The sequence below is a fragment of the Protomyctophum bolini genome (assembly GCF_963924005.1).
Source record: "Protomyctophum bolini genome assembly, chromosome: 4".
NCBI lineage: Eukaryota > Metazoa > Chordata > Actinopteri > Myctophiformes > Myctophidae > Protomyctophum > Protomyctophum bolini.
The window spans coordinates 49803359-49823739 of record NC_137865.1 but is presented as its reverse complement, the minus strand read 5'-3'; the positions used below and the strand labels follow the sequence as shown (position 1 = coordinate 49823739).

At 42.3% G+C, this 20381-nt stretch overlaps 1 protein-coding gene across 3 annotated transcripts; it reads left to right on the top strand.

The window, feature by feature from the left end:
* Positions 1–5982: 5982 nt before the first annotated feature.
* Positions 5983–19738, top strand: ada2a (adenosine deaminase 2a). Of its 3 annotated transcripts, XM_080761267.1 has the most exons (11): positions 5983–6117; positions 6768–6883; positions 11705–11919; positions 12710–12959; positions 13915–14128; positions 14529–14656; positions 15273–15363; positions 16213–16321; positions 16770–16927; positions 17731–17933; positions 19264–19738. In XM_080761267.1, exons 2-11 carry the CDS (start codon positions 6777–6779, stop codon positions 19352–19354), a joined length of 1566 nt encoding a protein of 521 aa, XP_080617393.1. In that variant the 5' UTR covers positions 5983–6117; positions 6768–6776; the 3' UTR covers positions 19355–19738. The 3 variants fall into 3 exon arrangements, with proteins under 3 accessions (XP_080617393.1, XP_080617394.1, XP_080617395.1); XM_080761268.1 differs by lacking the exons at positions 5983–6117; positions 6768–6883; positions 11705–11919 and adding an exon at positions 12390–12425 and having other exon boundaries at positions 19264–19736; XM_080761269.1 differs by lacking the exons at positions 5983–6117; positions 6768–6883; positions 11705–11919 and adding an exon at positions 12447–12471 and having other exon boundaries at positions 19264–19736.
* The last annotated feature ends 643 nt before the right edge of the window (positions 19739–20381 follow it).

Here is a 20381-nt window from a genome sequence, read left to right as displayed (position 1 = left end):
TTTTTGTCATTACGTCATTTTTTTCCAATCCTCAAAAATGATGAAAAACGGCGCGCTATAGTATGCCGTACGATATGGGCTATAGCCCATGGTCCAAAATGATGAGAAACGAGGCTAACCTTTTTTTTCAAAATTTCAAAAAACAATGGGCTATAACCCATCGTTTTTTTCCTTTTTTTCCTTTTTTTCAAATCCTCAAAAATGATGAAAAACGGCGTGCCATAGTATGCCGTACGATATGGGCTATAGCCATGGTCCAAAATGATGAGAAACGAGGCTAACTTTTTTTTTCAAAATTTCAAAAAAAACATGGGCTATAACCCATCGTTTTTGTCATTTCGTCATTTTTTTCAAATCCTCAAAAATGATGAAAAACGGCGCGCTATAGTATGCCGTACGATATGGGCTATAGCCCATGGTCCAAAATGATGAGAAACGAGGCTAACTTTTTTTTTCAAAATTTCAAAAACATGGGCTATAACCCATCGTTTTTGTCATTTCGTCATTTTTTTCAAATCCTCAAAAATGATGAAAAACGGCGCGCTATAGTATGCCGTACGATATGGGCTATAGCCCATGGTCCAAAATGATGAGAAACGAGGCTAACTTTTTTTTTCAAAATTTCAAAAACATGGGCTATAACCCATCGTTTTTGTCATTTCGTCATTTTTTTCAAATCCTCAAAAATGATGAAAAACGGCGCGCTATAGTATGCCGTACGATATGGGCTATAGCCCATGGTCCAAAATGATGAGAAACGAGGCTAACCTTTTTTTTCAAAATTTCAAAAAACAATGGGCTATAACCCATCGTTTTTTTAATTTTTTAATTTTTTTCAAATCGTCAAAAATGATGAAAAACGGCGTGCCATAGTATGCCGTACGATATGGGCTATAGCCTACGATCCAAAATGATGAGAAACGAGGCTAACTTTTTTTTTCAAAATTTCAAAAAACATGGGCTATAACCCATCGTTTTTGTCATTTCGTCATTTTTTTCAAATCCTCAAAAATGATGAAAAACGGCGCGCTATAGTATGCCGTACGATATGGGCTATAGCCCATGGTCCAAAATGATGAGAAACAAGGCTAACTTTTTTTTTCAAAATTTCAAAAACATGGGCTATAACCCATCGTTTTTGTCATTTCGTCATTTTTTTCCAATCCTCAAAAATGATGAAAAACGGCGCGCTATAGTATGCTGTACGATATGGGCTATAGCCCATGGTCCAAAATGATGAGAAACGAGGCTAACTTTTTTTTTCAAAATTTCAAAAACATGGGCTATAACCCATCGTTTTTGTCATTTCGTCATTTTTTTCAAATCCTCAAAAATGATGAAAAACGGCGCGCTATAGTATGCCGTACGATATGGGCTATAGCCCATGGTCCAAAATGATGAGAAACGAGGCTAACTTTTTTTTTCAAAATTTCAAAAAACATGGGCTATAACCCATCGTTTTTGTCATTTCGTCATTTTTTTCAAATCCTCAAAAATGATGAAAAACGGCGCGCTATAGTATGCCGTACGATATGGGCTATAGCCCATGGTCCAAAATGATGAGAAACGAGGCTAACTTTTTTTTTCAAAATTTCAAAAACATGGGCTATAACCCATCGTTTTTGTCATTTCGTCATTTTTTTCCAATCCTCAAAAATGATGAAAAACGGCGCGCTATAGTATGCCGTACGATATGGGCTATAGCCCATGGTCCAAAATGATGAGAAACGAGGCTAACTTTTTTTTCAAAATTTCAAAAAACAATGGGCTATAACCCATCGTTTTTTTAATTTTTTAATTTTTTTCAAATCGTCAAAAATGATGAAAAACGGCGTGCCATAGTATGCCGTACGATATGGGCTATAGCCTACGGTCCAAAATGATGAGAAACGAGGCTAACTTTTTTTTTCAAAATTTCAAAAAACATGGGCTATAACCCATCGGTTTTTTCCTTTTTTTCCTTTTTTTCAAATCCTCAAAAATGATGAAAAACGGCGTGCCATAGTATGCCGTACGATATGGGCTATAGCCCACGGTCCAAAATGATGAGAAACGAGGCTAACTTTTTTTTTGAAAATTTCAAAAAACATGGGCTATAACCCATCGTTTTTTTCATTTTTTTCAAATCTTCAAAAATGATGAAAAACGGCGCGCTATAGTATGCCGTACGATATGGGCTATAGCCCACGGTCCAAAATGATGAGAAACAAGGCTAACTTTTTTTTTCAAAATTTCAAAAAACATGGGCTATAACCCATCGTTTTTTTCCTTTCGTCATTTTTTTCAAATCGTCAAAAATGATGAAAAACGGCGCGCTATAGTATTCCGCAATTTCCATTTCCGCAATTTCCACAATTTCCATTTCCGCAATAACTGGAGCAGCATTCAGAGATCTATCTGCTGCCTATGACACTGTCCAACACCGCACAATGGTCAGGAAAAGCCTCCTCAACACTAGGGGCTACACAAACGACCAGCCACTACCAACAGAATGCCATCGTTTCATCTACGCCGACGACCTCTGCATTACCACCCAACAAGCAGACTTCCAGAAGATTGAGTCTGTCCTTGAAAGTGCCCTCCAAGAAATGTCACGCTACTACAATACAACCACCTGAAACCCAACACATCAAAAACCCAACTATGCAGCTTCCACCTGAGGAACCGAGACGGGGAAAAAGAACTGAGCGTCACTTGGGATGGTCACAAACTCTCCAACCATACCCACCCCATATAACTTGGAGTTACACTGGACAGGACACTCTCCTTTAAAAAACATCTGGAGAACACAAAAGCCAAGGTCAACACCCACACCCGTTAAATAAATGTTTACACACCTCATTCAAGTTGCAGGCAGGCTAGCCGTCTACCTTGATCTCCGTCCTAAGAAAGAAAGACAGAAAAAGAAACACACGCATTTAGAACGACTTAAACCCTCTATATTTAATAAAACAATTCTGGACAGGAATCCTGTATTGCAGGGCTGCCCACATTTACATTGTGATCTACCAGTATAGATCACAAAGGCAGCAGGCTGTGCAGGTAGACCACATGGCATGCCCCTGTATATAATCTATCACTTGAATTAAGGTGACTTGATTGATTGACATAAAAAGGCCTGTCAGCTCAAATATTGCACACAAACATCAGTAGCTGTTATTGTGACAGTAATAATTGCTACAGTGTGTGTTCAGTAACAGTGTTACAGTACTGTACTGTACTGTACTGTACAGTAATAATTGCTATAGTGTGTGTTCAGTAACAATGTTAAGTGACAGGAACATTCCTGTCTCTCCAGCTCTTTAATAAATAGAAAGTTTTTTTTTTGTTTTTTTTTTATCAGGTATGTGACACACTTTCAGCCAATCAGGAGAAAGTAGCTATTCATGAGCTTAATGTTCCAGTTCTATTTGTGTCTGTTACAGTCATTACAATTCCACTTGTTTAATCTGTATCCTGACTGCGTTCCTGATTGGATAAAATTGCAGTTTCAGAAAAACCTTTTTCTGTTTAACAAAAAGCTGGAGGGAGGGGAGACCTCTGACCTCTGAACAAACACTATAGCAATGATTACTGTCACACTATAGAGCTATTTAACACGGTTACTGAACACACACTATAGCAATGATTACTGTCACAATATAGAGCTATTTAACACTGTTACTGAACACACTCTATAGCAATGATTACTGTCACACTATAGAGCTATTTAACACTGTTACTGAACACACTCTATAGCAATGATTACTGTCACAATATAGAGCTATTTAACACTGTTACTGAACACACTCTATAGTCTACTCTATAGCAATGATTACTTATTACTTATTATTGAGACTCAGAGAGCATGTTGACATGAATAGCAATAGTTATAATAGCATATCTGTGTTATAATTAATGGGTTTGATTGATTGATTAAATTAATATTTTATTAAAAATGTAGAACAGTACAAGTACCGTCAAAACAAAATAATTCACATGCAAGTAAAGGCATGGCGTTGCAGAGGCAAAAGAAGCACTGGTAGGTATACTTACTGCATGTTGTACCATATTATACTTTTGAGTAACGTTTGCACTTACATTCTTGACCTTTTAATACATTTGAGTGATGTATGCACTTATAGTACCATGTTGTACTTTTGAGTGATGTTTGTAGTTTTTGCATGTTTTGCATAATGTTTGAATAATGTTTGCTGTATTAACACGTACAGATGCGTACACATATAGTAAAGTAAATTGATCAAATCTGTGACTACTAAACTATTAAAGTAGCTTCTCAGTCCACCTTAAGACAAATTATGATGTTTAAAAACAAATAGCCTATTGTAGGGATTTGGAAACGTTTTATTTCTGATTGTGATGATCATTTGCAGAGTGATTTTTTTCTTCTTCTGTGTAACAGTGAATGAGAAACAGCGTAAGCAAACTGTATGCCTTGTTTCTTTCCATTGAAAGTGTACACTGTTATATTAGCAATGATTCATATATTTTTTTACTTCAAAGCCTAGTATAGTCTGTATTATTTTATTATTTTATAACTTTGATGCTATATGGAGAGGGCCACTATATTTCCACAGTCACTCCAGAGGGGCCACATTGCATATAGCCTATACTGTCGTGGCAAAAATAGCCGATCTACAAGCTCAACCTGTTTTGACCCCTGAGTCGCATTGCGATGCATTGCAGGCTTGTAGATCAGCTATTTTAAAAACATATCTGTATATTATACATGTCAAAACTTTAAATGAGACATACAGCATTTATGTACTTTTATGCACATTTTGAATTCCGGATTTTTACTTGTAACAAAGTAATAAGTATACATCTATATTGCAGTATTGATACCATGATACTGACTTCAGCAGTACCTACTAAGCCTAGGCATGTGATCTGCTGCCCTCTAGTGTTGGTCCACAGAACTCACACTAAACTTGTGTTGGTGTAAACGTGTCTTGTGTGGACCCCATAGCATTATAATGTTAACATTATATTTTCATTAATGTTTTGTCTCTCTCTCTCTCTCTCTCTCTCTCTCTCTCTCAGCAACCCAGCAAGACACAGCCAGCGGACAGCAAACAACAGCATCAGCCTCCACCACTCATGATGTATAGGTTTACTTTTTGTTCTTTTGTTTAAACTTCATTAACACTATTTTGTTTGATGTAGGACTGTGTTGGACCTGACAATACTGAGGGCTTTCCAAGCAGTCCAGAACTTTGCAGTGTTCTTTATACTCCAATTAAAAGACAACGATGCCCCTGTCCAGAGAGGAGGTGGACAAAGTCTGTAGCCTATATGGGAGTGTTTGTCAGAAGATGACAAAAAAAGGTGCAAAGTTCCCAGAAACTCAAAGGGAGTTTCAGGACTACAGGCCTTCTGTGGGGTATACAAAACGGTGCGTACAGTTACAGTAGGCTACTGTGTTATGTTGAACAAGAATGACAATGTTGCATCGTGCTATTATATCATTTCTTTAATGTTGCTCAATATACCTTCGCAGGTCCTTTGCAGGGCCTATAGTGAGGCAACAAATGACTTTCCTTGCTATTTTCTGTGTAGTAATATATATAAATCGCAGTTAAAGCTTTAGCGTTTGATATTGTTTATAATTGTTTTAAAATGTTATAGTGATATATATCCTATAGCCTATAGCCTATAGGCATACATTTATGTTTGCTGCATGGTTTCAAATTGAACCAAAGTGGTGCATGCCTACTACAATTTTTGTGATTTTTCTCATTCGTTTTCACAAAAAAAAAAAAGGAAACTCTGAAAATGTCTGTTTTCTGAATTCAAATTGAACAAACAATATTTTGTCAAAAACAAACAATCACTTTCTCCTAGAAACTCCATTCACACTTTGTACGGGTAAAGGGCGAGTAGGACGGCAAAGGGACGATCAAGGGGCGAGTCGTTTGGTATTAGTCTGGTAGTGACGCGAGGTTAGCCTGCCCCCAAATGCCCGAACCAAAACAGGAAAAACACACGCCACTGGTCGGCTGCAGACAGACCAGACAGACAGCTTGCTCGCTTTGTCTCTGCCTGGCTGGCTGGCGGCTGCTCTTTAATCAATGCCGTTGTGCATTTCATCCATTTGCCATTTCACAGGAAAGAAAGGTATGTTTTTTATTTGGACAATCCAGACTTGTCTAGTTAGAGTAGAGACAGTAGACACAGCGAGACGAGAAGAACACGGACAAAACAATGAACGTGCAGCGTGCGATCAGCTGTTTAGATTATTGTGCATTATTATTGTTATTATTATGGCGTTGTTACATTGTAAAGTTATGTGTTTTTCTTCCCTTCGACCAGCTGGCAAAATAGCTATACAACCACTTGATCGTTGTTGACTTGTTATTGTGACAAAATACGCGAGAGTTCCATCTTTCCCCGATGTATATTTCTAACTATAATGGAAGACCCATGACAACAGTTGAGTTTATATAGCTGCCTGCGCGATAATGCGATTGTTAGTTGTTTTAAACGTCTACACGTTTGTATGCTTCATTATCAACGTCTACATGCATGTTGACACCAAATGTATTCATTTGGTTCATTTTGTGTGAGAAACGTCAACTTCTGAGGAACAGGGTAGGGAACTCGCGTTTTGCTAGAAACGGTTTCTATACGTAACGTGCACATGTAGGTGTGAAATTGAAACTCTGCGGTCAGTAGGCTAGTCATTCATCAATGGTGTTTTTTGCTTGTTCTGATCTGATCTTGTTGTGTTTTTGACATGTCCTCAAATGGTTTGTTTTTCTCTTCAGACTCACCATATGGATATATCAGTGGTCATGTTGCAGCTACAGCGACACCCCGTGGCCGTGGTGTGCATTCTACTGTGCTGTGTCACACTGGGCACCGCCATGCCTCCTGACCCAAAGTGGGTTATTACACTTTTTAATTTATTTCATTCCTTTTAGTTTTGACTTCGATTTATGTTTAGTTTTTAAACTGGCTTTTCCTATTTAGTTTTGTTTTGTAAAAAAGGCTTAGTTTTGTAGTGGTGTATGTAATATTGTGTTTGATTAATTAAAACAAATAGGCTTTTGTATGAATGACCAAAAAATACATTGTTTCTTTTTTGTTTTTTTTGTAAAGATGAACAGAAAAGAAGAGAGGTCACATGACTCGTATAGACTACTTTAATTTTAAGATGACCGTTTAGACAAAAATAAAGCCTTCTTCACGATATGAGTTTTGTTAACATACAATATCGTTTGAGTTAGTTATCCTTTTGTTTGTATAGCCTCCTTTTAATTTGCATTTCAGTTAACCAAGTGTTTTTTTGTTTGTTTCAATCCTAGTTTTTGTTATTTTCGGTACTTTTAGCTATAACTGCAATAACCTTGCCCTGACCTCCCAGACACAGGGAAGCTCTCATTAATAACCTTGTCCTGACCTCCCAGACACAGGGAAGCTCTCATTAATAACCTTGTCCTGACCTCCCAGACACAAGGAAGCTCTCATTAATAACCTTGTCCTGACCTCCCAGACACAGGGAAGCTCTCATTAATAACCTTGTCCTGACCTCCCAGACACAGGGAAGCTCTCATTAATAACCTTGTCCTGACCTCCCAGACACAGAGAAGCTCTCATTAATAACCTTGTCCTGACCTCCCAGACACAGGGAAGCTCTCATTAATAACCTTGTCCTGACCTCCCAGACACAGGGAAGCTCTCATTAATAACCTTGTCCTGACCTCCCAGACACAGGGAAGCTCTCATTAATAACCTTGTCCTGACCTCCCAGACACAGGGAAGCTCTCATTAATAACCTTGTCCTGACCTCCCAGACACAGGGAAGCTCTCATTAATAACCTTGTCCTGACCTCCCAGACACAGGGAAGCTCTCATTAATAACCTTGTCCTGACCTCCCAGACACAGGGAAGCTCTCATTAATAACCTTGTCCTGACCTCCCAGACACAGGGAAGCTCTCATTAATAACCTTGTCCTGACCTCCCAGACACAGGGAAGCTCTCATTAATAACCTTGTCCTGACCTCCCAGACACAGGGAAGCTCTCATTAATAACCTTGTCCTGACCTCCCAGACACAGGGAAGCTCTCATTAATAACCTTGTCCTGACCTCCCAGACACAGGGAAGCTCTCATTAATAACCTTGTCCTGACCTCCCAGACACAGGGAAGCTCTCATTAATAACCTTGTCCTGACCTCCCAGACACAGGGAAGCTCTCATTAATAACCTTGTCCTGACCTCCCAGACACAGGGAAGCTCTCATTAATAACCTTGTCCTGACCTCCCAGACACAGGGAAGCTCTCATTAATAACCTTGTCCTGACCTCCCAGACACAGGGAAGCTCTCATTAATAACCTTGTCCTGACCTCCCAGACACAGGGAAGCTCTCATTAATAACCTTGTCCTGACCTCCCAGACACAGGGAAGCTCTAATTAATAACCTTGTCCTGACCTCCCAGACACAGGGAAGCTCTCATTAATAACCTTGTCCTGACCTCCCAGACACAGGGAAGCTCTCATTAAAGGAGAACACCACACCAAAACACACTGGCCATGCATCTACCTTCATCCCTGTGCCATCATCCATAGTGCCCTTGATTTTTCTCATAGATGCCCCCTCCTCTACATCTCCCTCTGACTCCCCCCTCCCCTCCCACAGCTTGCATTTGCGCATGTTGTCCTCCTTCTAATGTGGGTATTTAGATAGCTCCAAACTTTATTTTTTTTTCACGTATCGTATTATTATAGTATACTGAGACTCACGCATGCGCAGTTTTCACTCTAGGCCAGCCGTTACATGTAATCCCAGACGTAGTCGATTCCAGACGAGATTCTCGCGAGACGCGCGAGACTTCAAGCTGGAGCGCTCCTTTCAACTGTGATCCACTATCTCTCCCAGTCTCCCTCTTGTTTGTTTACATGCAATCTGATGACTGATCGCGTCGCATCATTATAGTCCTTATCTTTCTGTATTATTAACAAACTAGACTAGTTTCATAATGGCCGAAGTTGAAGAAGATGTTGAGTATATGTCTGAAGATTTTGAATATGGCGAGGAGCCCTACTTATACGAGCCAGAGTATACCGACGAAGATATGCGTCTAATGGAGGAGGCACGGATGAACGAGGCAGCTGGTGGTTCTACTGTTCCCCTTCCAGGCGTACGGCAGAGAACCGAGGATTTATTTTGGTGTTCATGTGGAAACTGCGATTTAAAGCCATTGGAAGTGGAATGTAAATGCAGCAGAGAATGGGAAGAGTGGAGGTCGAAGCCTGTATAGTGATGATGAAAACACAGAGACAGTAGGTGTTTCTCGTCGTCGCTCATGCATCACAGACAATGCAGATCTACCTCTACCCCATCTACTCGACAGAGGAGTATTGGAATTATTTTTTCTGACCAAGAAAATAAACTGGGACAAACGACCAAAACCAGAAGGAGAAGACGGGCACCTATCCGTTGAGTAAGTATAGTCTACAACAACGTAGCCTACTATTATAATTACTAATACCTACAATGATTATACATAAATGAATAACGGATCTAAATCTAATCATTCACCATTACATGACTTGTATTTATGAACGTTGACATTCTGGAAAATAAATAAATGCATGCAAGCAGGGAGGCTATTCACCCCCTCCCCCTGAATATTATACCTCAGATAGAGGCCTATATCTACCAAGCATACACATTGTTGTAAATTGTAATCCTATTGTAATCCTTTTCTAAAACTTTTCTCTTCGAACACAGGCAATGCAGACTAGCCTCCTATAGGATTGTGTTGGAGTTCGTCCTCCGTGGAGAAACGCTTGGGAAAGGCAACAGAATTGTTTTGCCATCATGTTTGGTTTCCAAAATAAGAAGCATCTACCCCTCACCATCCGGGCTGTATCGTGGATTCTTAGAGGAAGCAGGATATATCAGTGTTGGTTTTTCCTAGAGATGAATAGCCTAATTTCTACAATGTTTCTCTCCCTTGTTCATTTCAATCCATTTTCAAATTGAAAGTAAATTACAATATAACGACTGGCTTTTATAATGTTGTCATTATAATTAATAAATGTCACTGTTATAAAAACCTATTTGTATTATTTATAATTTCCTTCCATGTGACTATAACAGTTGCCATAGAAATTCATGCTGTTGGCTCATTATTTATCTAATCTAAATGCCAGTGTTATTTCAAATATAATTCATTATATTGTATTTCTATTGATACTATATATATTAATATTTTAACATTGTACTATTGACAAACCTTTAAAATAATGTCAATCATACATACTATTTTGGGGTGCATTTTTTAAATGAGTCACAGAATGACACGCTTCAACCAATATGCTCAATTCTTATTGGAAGTAACAACAATATAGTGTTACACAGATTCAATACAGGAAAATGAATGAAAAAAATATATATATATAATTTGTATGTAAATAAGTAACATAAGTCTGGAGTAGGTAGTTATAAATTGACGCAGCACCATTTTAGCAGTAGTAATTCCCACTAGTTTGGCATTTACATTTTTTATTCAAAGTGTTCAATGTGCAGTGTGAAGTCAATAGTATTTATCGGCACGGTGGCACATTCAGTAGTGCTGTTGCCTCACAGCTACAAGGTCCTGGGTCAGACCGTGACCCTTCTTTTTATGTAGCGAGGCAGTAGTTTCTTCTTCTTGTTGTTTTGGACGAAAATCATCTGCCTTGAAGTGATCGCTGCAAATAATGCGTCCTTGAGTCTGCTCATCTGAGCTATTGAGATCCATCTGTAGTGCTAGAAGCCAACGTCTCCTCAAAGTAGGTATCGCATGAAAACTTTTTCTCTTTAGAGTTGACCTAGTCTTTGCGGTTGAACAGCCTGGATATATACAACGAGGCATGTTGTTGCTCAAATAAATGAAACTAGACAACTAGTAGGAATGCTTGACACGCGTGCGAATGTAATTAAACAATGTAAACACAAGTGGTAGGCGGCGGCGTGGAAGAGCAGAGCACAGAGTTGAGTTGACAGGAGCTTGAAGTCTCGCGCGTCTCGCGAGAATCTCGTCTGGAATCGACTACGTCTGAGATTACATGTAATGGCTGGCCTAGAGTGAAAACTGCGCATGCGTGAGTCTCAGTATACTATAATAATACGATACGTGAAAAAAAAATAAAGTTTGGAGCTATCTAAATACCCACATTAGAAGGAGGACAACATGCGCAAATGCAAGCTGTGGGAGGGGAGGGGGGAGTCAGAGGGAGATGTAGAGGAGGGGGCATCTATGAGAAAAATCAAGGGCACTATGGATGATGGCACAGGGATGAAGGTAGATGCATGGCCAGTGTGTTTTGGTGTGGTGTTCTCCTTTAATAACCTTGTCCTGACCTCCCTGACACAGGGAAGCTCTCATTAATAACCTTGTCCTGACCTCCCAGACACAGGGAAGCTCTCATTAATAACCTTGTCCTGACCTCCCAGACACAGGGAAGCTCTCATTAATAACCTTGTCCTGACCTCCCAGACACAGGGAAGCTCTCATTAATAACCTTGTCCTGACCTCCCAGACACAGGGAAGCTCTCATTAATAACCTTGTCCTGACCTCCCAGACACAGGGAAGCTCTCATTAATAACCTTGTCCTGACCTCCCAGACACAGGGAAGCTCTCATTAATAACCTTGTCCTGACCTCCCAGACACAGGGAAGCTCTCATTAATAACCTTGTCCTGACCTCCCAGACACAGGGAAGCTCTCATGCGACTGGAGCAGTCCATGCAGACTGGCGGACAGCAGGTCCTGTCTCCGGAGGAGCAGCGTCTGGGCGATCGTCTCCAGAAGCTGAAGGTACAGGAGATGTCCAGAGAGGACTTCCCTCCCGCCCTGCACTTCTTCAAGGCCAGACATCTCATCAGGAACAGTCCCATCTACAGTCTACTGCACGACATGCCAAAGGGTAAGGAACAGTCCCATCTACAGTCTACTGCACGACATGCCAAAGGGTAAGGAACAGTCCCATCTACGGTCTACTGCAGGACATGCCAAAGGGTAAGGAACAGTCCCATCTACGGTCTACTGCAGGACATGCCAAAGGGTAAGGAACAGTCCCATCTACAGTCTACTGCACGACATGCCAAAGGGTAAGGAACAGTCCCATCTACGGTCTACTGCAGGACATGCCAAAGGGTAAGGAACAGTCCCATCTACGGTCTACTGCAGGACATGCCAAAGGGTAAGGAACAGTCCCATCTACAGTCTACTGCACGACATGCCAAAGGGTAAGGAACAGTCCCATCTACAGTCTACTGCACGACATGCCTAAGGGTAAGGAACAGTCCCATCTACGGTCTACTGCACGACATGCCAAAGGGTAAGGAACAGTCCCATCTACGGTCTACTGCAGGACATGCCAAAGGGTAAGGAACAGTCCCATCTACAGTCTACTGCACGACATGCCAAAGGGTAAGGAACAGTCCCATCTACAGTCTACTGCAGGACATGCCAAAGGGTAAGGGTAAGGCCACCGAGTGGCGCGCTACGAGCTTGTAGGTCTGCTATTTTTGAAAAATCGAAGAACGACTGACATAGAAACATAGCTTCTTCAGAAAACTGTCATTTTCAAACAGACATTTTTAGAATCTGATCTCAGGTCAGAATGGGTTAACTTATACAGTATGGTAAGATGGCCGCTGTCTGCATGTGGTCCATAATAAGGAAGGCCTTTCTTTCACTTGGGGGTTTTTCAGGGGGAGCGCTGCATGTCCACGACTTCTCCATGGTGGAGGTGGAGTGGCTGGTGAAGAACGTGACCTACAGACCTCACTGTTACATGTGCTTCACCACCACCGCCGGTACCGGTACCGGTACCGCTGACGACCGGTCCCCCCGCTTCGTCTTCTCCTCCGGCCAGCCCAAAGCGCTGCCCCTCTGCTCCCCGTGGAGCCTGCTGGAGAGGCTCAGGGCCAAGATGGGGAACGCCACAGACCTGGACGACAGGTAACGCCTTGATTTCTAGAATGCAGCTGTGTAAGTAAGGAAGTACATTTTATTTGTAAAGCACCTTTCAAGACAAAGTCACACAAGGTGCTGAACAGAACAAGCAATCAACAAGTTAAAACCAAACAGGAAAACATAGCACAAAAAAGTAAAAAAAAAAGACAATAACGAATTTAACGAAACCAATAAACAAGGCAAAAAACTAAAAAAAACATATGCATGTAAAATAGTAAACTAGAGGCAGAATCACAAAAAACATAGGAATATAAAAATAAGTCAGGTAAGAACTACATGGGAAAAATAAATGCGAAATAAATGTCTCTTTAGCTGTCTCTTAAAGGAGTCTACTGACTCAGCATGTCTTAACATGAGGGGCAGGGTGTTCCAATGTGTGACATGAGACTAATTAATTAGAGAGAGAGAGAGAGAGAGAGAGGAGTGTGTGTCTGTACTGTACGTGTGTGCGTCAATTTAACAAACGTCCAGATGATTACAAATCAGCAGAGAGTGATCGACGTTTGCGCTACTTTATGCCGTATTGAAGTGGACTCGGACCCAGACTTTCTTTTCTCCCTGGAAATAAAAAAAACGTCTGGGTTTCCGAGGCTAGTGCCAACCTGACTCTCTGTCCTCTGACTGAAACTGGGAGGTCGGGGTTCGATCCCCGGCCCGGGTCATACCAAAGACTGTAAAAATGGGACCCAATGCCTCCCTGCTTGACACTCAGTCAGCATCAAAGGGTTGGATCGGGGGGGTCAAATCAACTAATCAAATGATTCCCGAGCGCGGCACGGCTGCAGCTCACCGCTCCAAGAGATGGGTCAAATGCGGAGAACACATTTCACTGCGGTAACGTGTATGACAAATCGTACGATGTTGACTTTGACTGTCTTTCCTCCGTGTGCCTACTAGCATCATAGCCAACCTGACTGTCTTTCCTCCGTGTGCCTACTAGCATCATAGCCAACCTGACTCTGTTCACGGAGAAGGAGCCAGCCGCGGTGTATCCCAGCCAGGACGTGGTGTGGAAGCGGTTCGAGCAGACCTTCCTGGTGGCCTGGGGTCTGGTCACACACGCTCCGGTCTTCAGGGACTATTACCACCAAGGCCTCATGAGGTTCTACGAGGACAACGTCATGTATCTGGAGTTAAGGGCTTTACTCCCAGAGGTAAATGAAGAGATGTCCTTAATCTTAGGCCTTTAAAAAGGCCTGGTGTAATTGTGATGAAACCATCCCGGTCGCGTGAATTCACATTATAATGTTAACAGGCTACTTTAAAAATGTCAGGCAGGTACAATATTGTTTGATTGGTAAGACACAGTTTTGCCCAAACGTCACAGAATGACATACACGCAAACATAAAGTGAGCAGCACACACGCACGCGCACACACACACACACACACACACACACACACACACACACACTTAAATTGTCACATTGTTTGACTTCAGTTCTATTAGCTGTAATTTAAAAAACTATTCACTCAATCGAATTAACCAATACATAATTATTTTGCTATGATTCCCTGCTTTCATATGACATGAAAAATAATTGTGTTTCCACAGACATATGAACTGGATGGAAGCACCCACGACAGGGCGTGGGGTATGAAGACCTACCAGGACGTCACCAGACTCTTCACAGCACAACATCCAGACTTCTACGGGGCGAGGGTCATCTTCACCGTCCACAGGTGACCTGCTTTTACCACCATGTCCACACGCTTCACTGTCCACAGGTTTGACCTGCTTTTACCACCATGTCCACACGCTTCACTGCCCACAGGTTTGACCTGCTTTTACCACCATGTCCAAACGCTTCACCGTCCACAGGTGACCTGCTTTTACCACCATGTCCACACGCTTCACTGTCCACAGGTTTGACCTGCTGTTACCACCATGTCCAAAACGCTTCACCGTCCACAGGTGACCTGCCGTTACCACCATGTCCAAAAACGCTTCACTGTCCACAGGTGACCTGCTGTCACCACCATGTCCAAACGCTTCAAGTTTCACACATCGCAGATTTGGGACTTGGGCCTGATATGACAAAACGTTTCGCTCTACTAAATGTTTTCTGAATCTAATCATACTATGTCAGCTCTCCAGCATGGAGAGCTGACATAAAACATAAAAACATAAAACATAAAAACACCAAAAGGCGTTTTAGCCACTTGGACCCTCATGGCCTTCCCGAACCGGCTCGGGACGATTTGCCAACAAAAGTCCAGAGCCGCCGTTTTAGGGAACATTGGACTCCTAGACGACATCTAAGTGGTTAATCTGTGGGTATGTGTGCGTTCTTCTCAGGGGGATGAATGCCTCCATGGTGACCACGGCGGTAGAGGAGGCTCTGCGGCTGCAGAGGGACTTCCCAGAAACCATGGCTGGATTCGACCTGGTGAGAGACGTCAGCTACCAGTAGCAGACTGTGGTGTTAATAGTAGACCTGGTGAGAGACGTTAGCTACCAGTAGCAGACTGTGGTATTAATAGTAGACCTGGTGAGAGACGTTAGCTACCAGTAGCAGACTGTGGTGTTAATAGTAGACCTGGTGAGAGACGTCAGCTACCAGTAGCAGACTGTGGTGTTAATATTAGACCTGGTGAGAGACGTTAGCTACCAGTAGCAGACTGTGGTGTTAATAGTAAACCTGGTGAGAGACGTTAGCTACCAGTAGCAGACTGTGGTGTTAATAGTAGACCTGGTGAGAGACGTCAGCTACCAGTAGCAGACTGTGGTGTTAATAGTAGACCTGGTGAGAGACGTTAGCTACCGGTAGCAGACTGTGGTATTAATAGTAGACCTGGTGAGAGACGTTAGCTACCAGTAGCAGACTGTGGTGTTAATAGTAGACCTGGTGAGAGACGTTAGCTACCAGTAGCAGACTGTGGTGTTAATAGTAGACCTGGTGAGAGACGTTAGCTACCAGTAGCAGACTGTGGTGTTAATAGTAGACCTGGTGAGAGACGTTAGCTACCAGTAGCAGACTGTGGTGTTAATAGTAGACCTGGTGAGAGACGTTAGCTACCAGTAGCAGACTGTGGTGTTAATAGTAGACCTGGTGAGAGACGTTAGCTACCAGTAGAGCAGACTGTGGTATTAATACTAGAACATATGCAGAAGTAGCAGGATAAGAAAAACAAAGCCACAAAATAGTGGAAATGCAGCAGTAGTGTTCACCTGTCGGGCTGTAACATTTCACAGCCTCACTCTGTGTGTGTGTGTGTGTGTGTGTGTGTGTGCGCAGGTGGGCCGTGAGGACAGTGGTAGACCCCTCTGGTACTTCAGGGAGGCGTTGTCTCTTCCAGGAGAAAGAGGACTCACTCTTCCCTACTTCTTCCATGCTGGAGAGACGAGTGAGTGAAGTCATTTAAAAACCCATTATAACCGGGAAAGCACCCGCTGTGTCGTTTCAGATTTTTACTGGCGTTGCATAATATTCAAAAATAGCAGACATACAAGATCACGCGGTCGGGACCCATTTTTAACCCATTCTGACCTGAGATCAGATTCTAAAAAATGTCTTCTACATCCTGACAGTTTTCTGAAAAAGCTATGTTTCTATGTTCAGTCGTTCTTCGATTTTTCAAAAATAGCAGACCTACAAGCTCGTAGCGCACCACTCGGTGGCGCGCTATGAGCTTGTAGATCTGCTATTTTTCAATAGCTATAGCGTATTGCTAACACCAAAAGGGGCTCCCGCCCAAAATGGGTTAACCAGTTTGGGTCCCGGGCAAGTGTTGTGAACCACTGCATCAGACGACGTTCATTCCAGTTCCTCTTCCTTCCTTCCCCCCCGTCCAGATCAGGAGGGCACCGAGGTGGACCAGAACCTTCTGGACGCTCTGCTGTTCAACACCTCTCGCATCGGACACGGCTTCGCTCTGACTCGCCACCCGCTCGCCAGGCAGATGTCCAGGAAGAGAGGCGTGGCTGTGGAGGTGTGCCCCATCTCCAACCAGGTGAGAAGAGAGGCGTGGCTGTGGAGGTGTGCCCCATCTCCAACCAGGTCGGGGTGTTTTCGCTTTCAGCCATTCGTTAAAAATTAAAAAGCATGCTTTAGGTTCAGCATCGTGTCATCACTATATGGGTAACTTTTATCTGTCAGAAACGTGCCACCGTTGTCTGAATTGTACTGGGGGCCATGTTACTCTAAATTCATACATGCATCTGAAGTGAATTAACTTCACAGACTTATCTATTGGATATTATCTATATCCAGTAGATAATCCAATCCACTTTATTTGTATAGCACATTTCAAAAGTCAGAGTTTACAAAGTGCTGTACAGGAGAAGAATAAAAACACTAAAGCTACCGCACAGAATAACAGCGAGAAAACAAAGTACAAACAGTGAAAACAACTGAAACACATTTACAGAAAAACAACAGAAAAGCAACAGCATCACAGTGAGACAAAACATATACTAATGGTCAAACTGTATGCATTTCTGTTCATACATTTTCTCTAATAGAGAAATATAATGAACCAAAAATGTTGAAATGCCATGGTATGACTTTAGACTTTAGGTATGACACACTGGTTTATTGTCTCCACCACTCAAAGGCAGGGGGAGAGTATGTTTTGCACTCCGTCCGTCCGTGTGTGTCTGTCCGTCCGTCTGTCCGTCTGCGTACAGCTAACTTCACAAACGCTGTTATCCTGGTGGAGACCCGTTTCCACAGAGGGGAACTCTTTCTAGTGTCTGTAGTGTTTTCGCTGCCGTAACAACTCAAACATGTCCTTTTGTTGTGCTCATTTCCCAGGTGTTGAAGCTGGTTGCCGATCTGAGGAACCATCCCGCGGCTGTGTTGATGGCAGAGGGTCATCCGCTGGTCATCAGCTCTGACGACCCGGCCCAGTTGGGATCCTCCGGCCTCTCCGACGACTTCTATGAAGCGTTCGTGGGCTTCGGAGGCATGAGGTCTCACATCGGCACCCTCAAGGAACTGGCCATGAACTCCATCAGGTGAGGCTGTGTGTGCGCGTGCACGCGTTGTAACCCTAAGGTATATACAGGGGGATTGTTCCTTTAACTGTGTTGGCGGGCTGAGTCTGGGACGAGGAGTATTATGGGATATCTTGTGTTTACTTTCTGTTCTGGTGTGCAGGGAAGCGGTCGCATTATTGAGAGGAAGAGAGATATTACTTTTGTTGTTCACTACGGAGGTTGGATACAGAATTAGAACCCTGGTTATGATCACGTTTGTTCTTTTTGAATTATTATTTTGTTTATTAAATCACCAGTTCTGCAACACGGACTCCTTTTCCTTGACAGCAAGAAAGCATAAGGATTATTAAATTAATTATTAAAGCATAAGGATTATTATTATTATTATTATAAAGCATAAGGATTAGAGAGAGGAGAGACACGGTGGTTATAGTGTGCGTTACTATATGTTGTGGCCATTTTGTTGGTTCCAAACATTTCTACCATAGTCAACAAACCCACTGATGCACTCAGGGATTAAGGATGTACGCAGACATAAGAAACAGATTGTCCAACAGGTTCAATGTCTTTTTGGTTTGCATTTACTTTCCAAAGTGCAGTGAATGATACATTACAAACAGGCACATCTTCTCTTCCTTGTTATGGCATGATCTCTGTTCTGTCTGTCAGGTAAAAACCATTTGTCCACCAGGTGCATGCCGCTCCCCAATCACCACCCAGGCCTACTTATACCCTCTGTCAAGCAATTAGGCCTGGGGAGGCGGCGCCCCTGTTGTCCAAACAATAATTCAATTATAACCCATCAAACTAAAGCCCAATAATGCCAAATAGCTACAACAATTGTGATTAATAATAATAATAATAATAATAAGTAGACATGCATAAACAGTGAGGATGGCTTCTACACTATACTTGAGGGTAAAATGTCCCAACTAGTATCGTATCAGAAATGGACATTGTGACCATTTTCCTGGTCCTCATAACAGAGATGGCTGTTTTATGGTTGCTAAAAAGGATTTAGTTTTTTTTAAACTAAGAAAAGATTGTCTGATGTATACTTAGTTTTATGCCTGTGTTGTGGACCGAAAATAGCAGATTTATTATTTAACACATTGCGAGTTTGTAGATTGTCTATTTTCGGTGCAAGACACTGGTGGCCAAACTACATATAAATATTCCAAAGAGTTGCAGTTTTTGTCCATAAGCACGGACTCACGCATCGCTCCTTCATCTATTATCTGATAGATATGGTAATAAATGGCATTCATAATTGCCAAGCTATATATAGTAATATTATTGTGTACGTACATGCATGCTTAACACATGTCCCTTTTTGTGTTTCATTCAGATACAGTTCCTTATCCCAGGAACAGCAGCAGAACGCCTTGACGTTATGGCAAAGAAGATGGGACAAGTTTGTCTCTGAGAACTCCTTTTAGTAGAGATGCAAATGTCATACTTTTATTTTATTTTCAAGAACCCCCTGGTTTGATATTCATTAAGCCTCGGAACCTCCATGTTGACACAAATGTTTGTGTCCGTTTAATTCTTGGGAGTTACAGACGCATAAGGTTCCACTTGGTTCCTAGCGTATCAATCATTTAGCTAGGGAGCCCCTGGGGGCCCCTCAAGGACCCCTGGGGGTCCCCGGGGGAACCTGGAGCCCCCTCAAGGACCCCTGGTCGTCCCCACTGTGGAGAACCTCTGCTTTAGAGTAAGTATTGGGGTTGGTTTAATTATTGTCCTCCTGCCAAACTCTATTCTTCTTTCTGTTAATGAGAAAGAAAGGACTTTTTGTAACGCAGTAAATGATTAAAATAAATGTTTCTACAATATGAAGGGGGGGGGGGGGGGGGGGGGTGCCTGATAGCCAAAGCAAGCCTGTGACAAGCAAAGCACACACACGTAGCACACTGTGAAGACAGATCAATGTGTCTTATTTATCCCTAGTGGAGTTGTAAGGCGGCGTAGTAGTACTAGGTACACTTGGAATTATCGGGATTTGATGAATGTAGATTACCTTTGTTTAAATGTTGCACTTTAATTGAGCCTTTTGGTATGAATAATTGTGCTAAACGGCATTAAGAGTGCAGACAAATCATACACTGAATGAATTGTAGCATATTTGTGTGAATGACATGATGATGATTATGGATGGCTTATTGAGTTTAAAACGTGTCTTAAGAATAGTTTTTTTGTTTAGTTTTTGTATTGATAGATGAAAGTAGACTGACAGGAGAGAGATGTGGGGGTGACACGCAGTAAAGGAGAGAGATGTGGGGGTGACACGCAGTAAAGGAGAGAGATGTGGGGGTGACACGCAGTAAAGGAGAGAGACGTGGGGGTGACACGCAGTAAAGGACTGACAGGAGAGAGATGTGGGGGTGACACGCAGTAAAGGAGAGAGATGTGGGGGTGACGCAGTAAAGGAGAGAGATGTGGGGGTGACGCAGTAAAGGAGAGAGA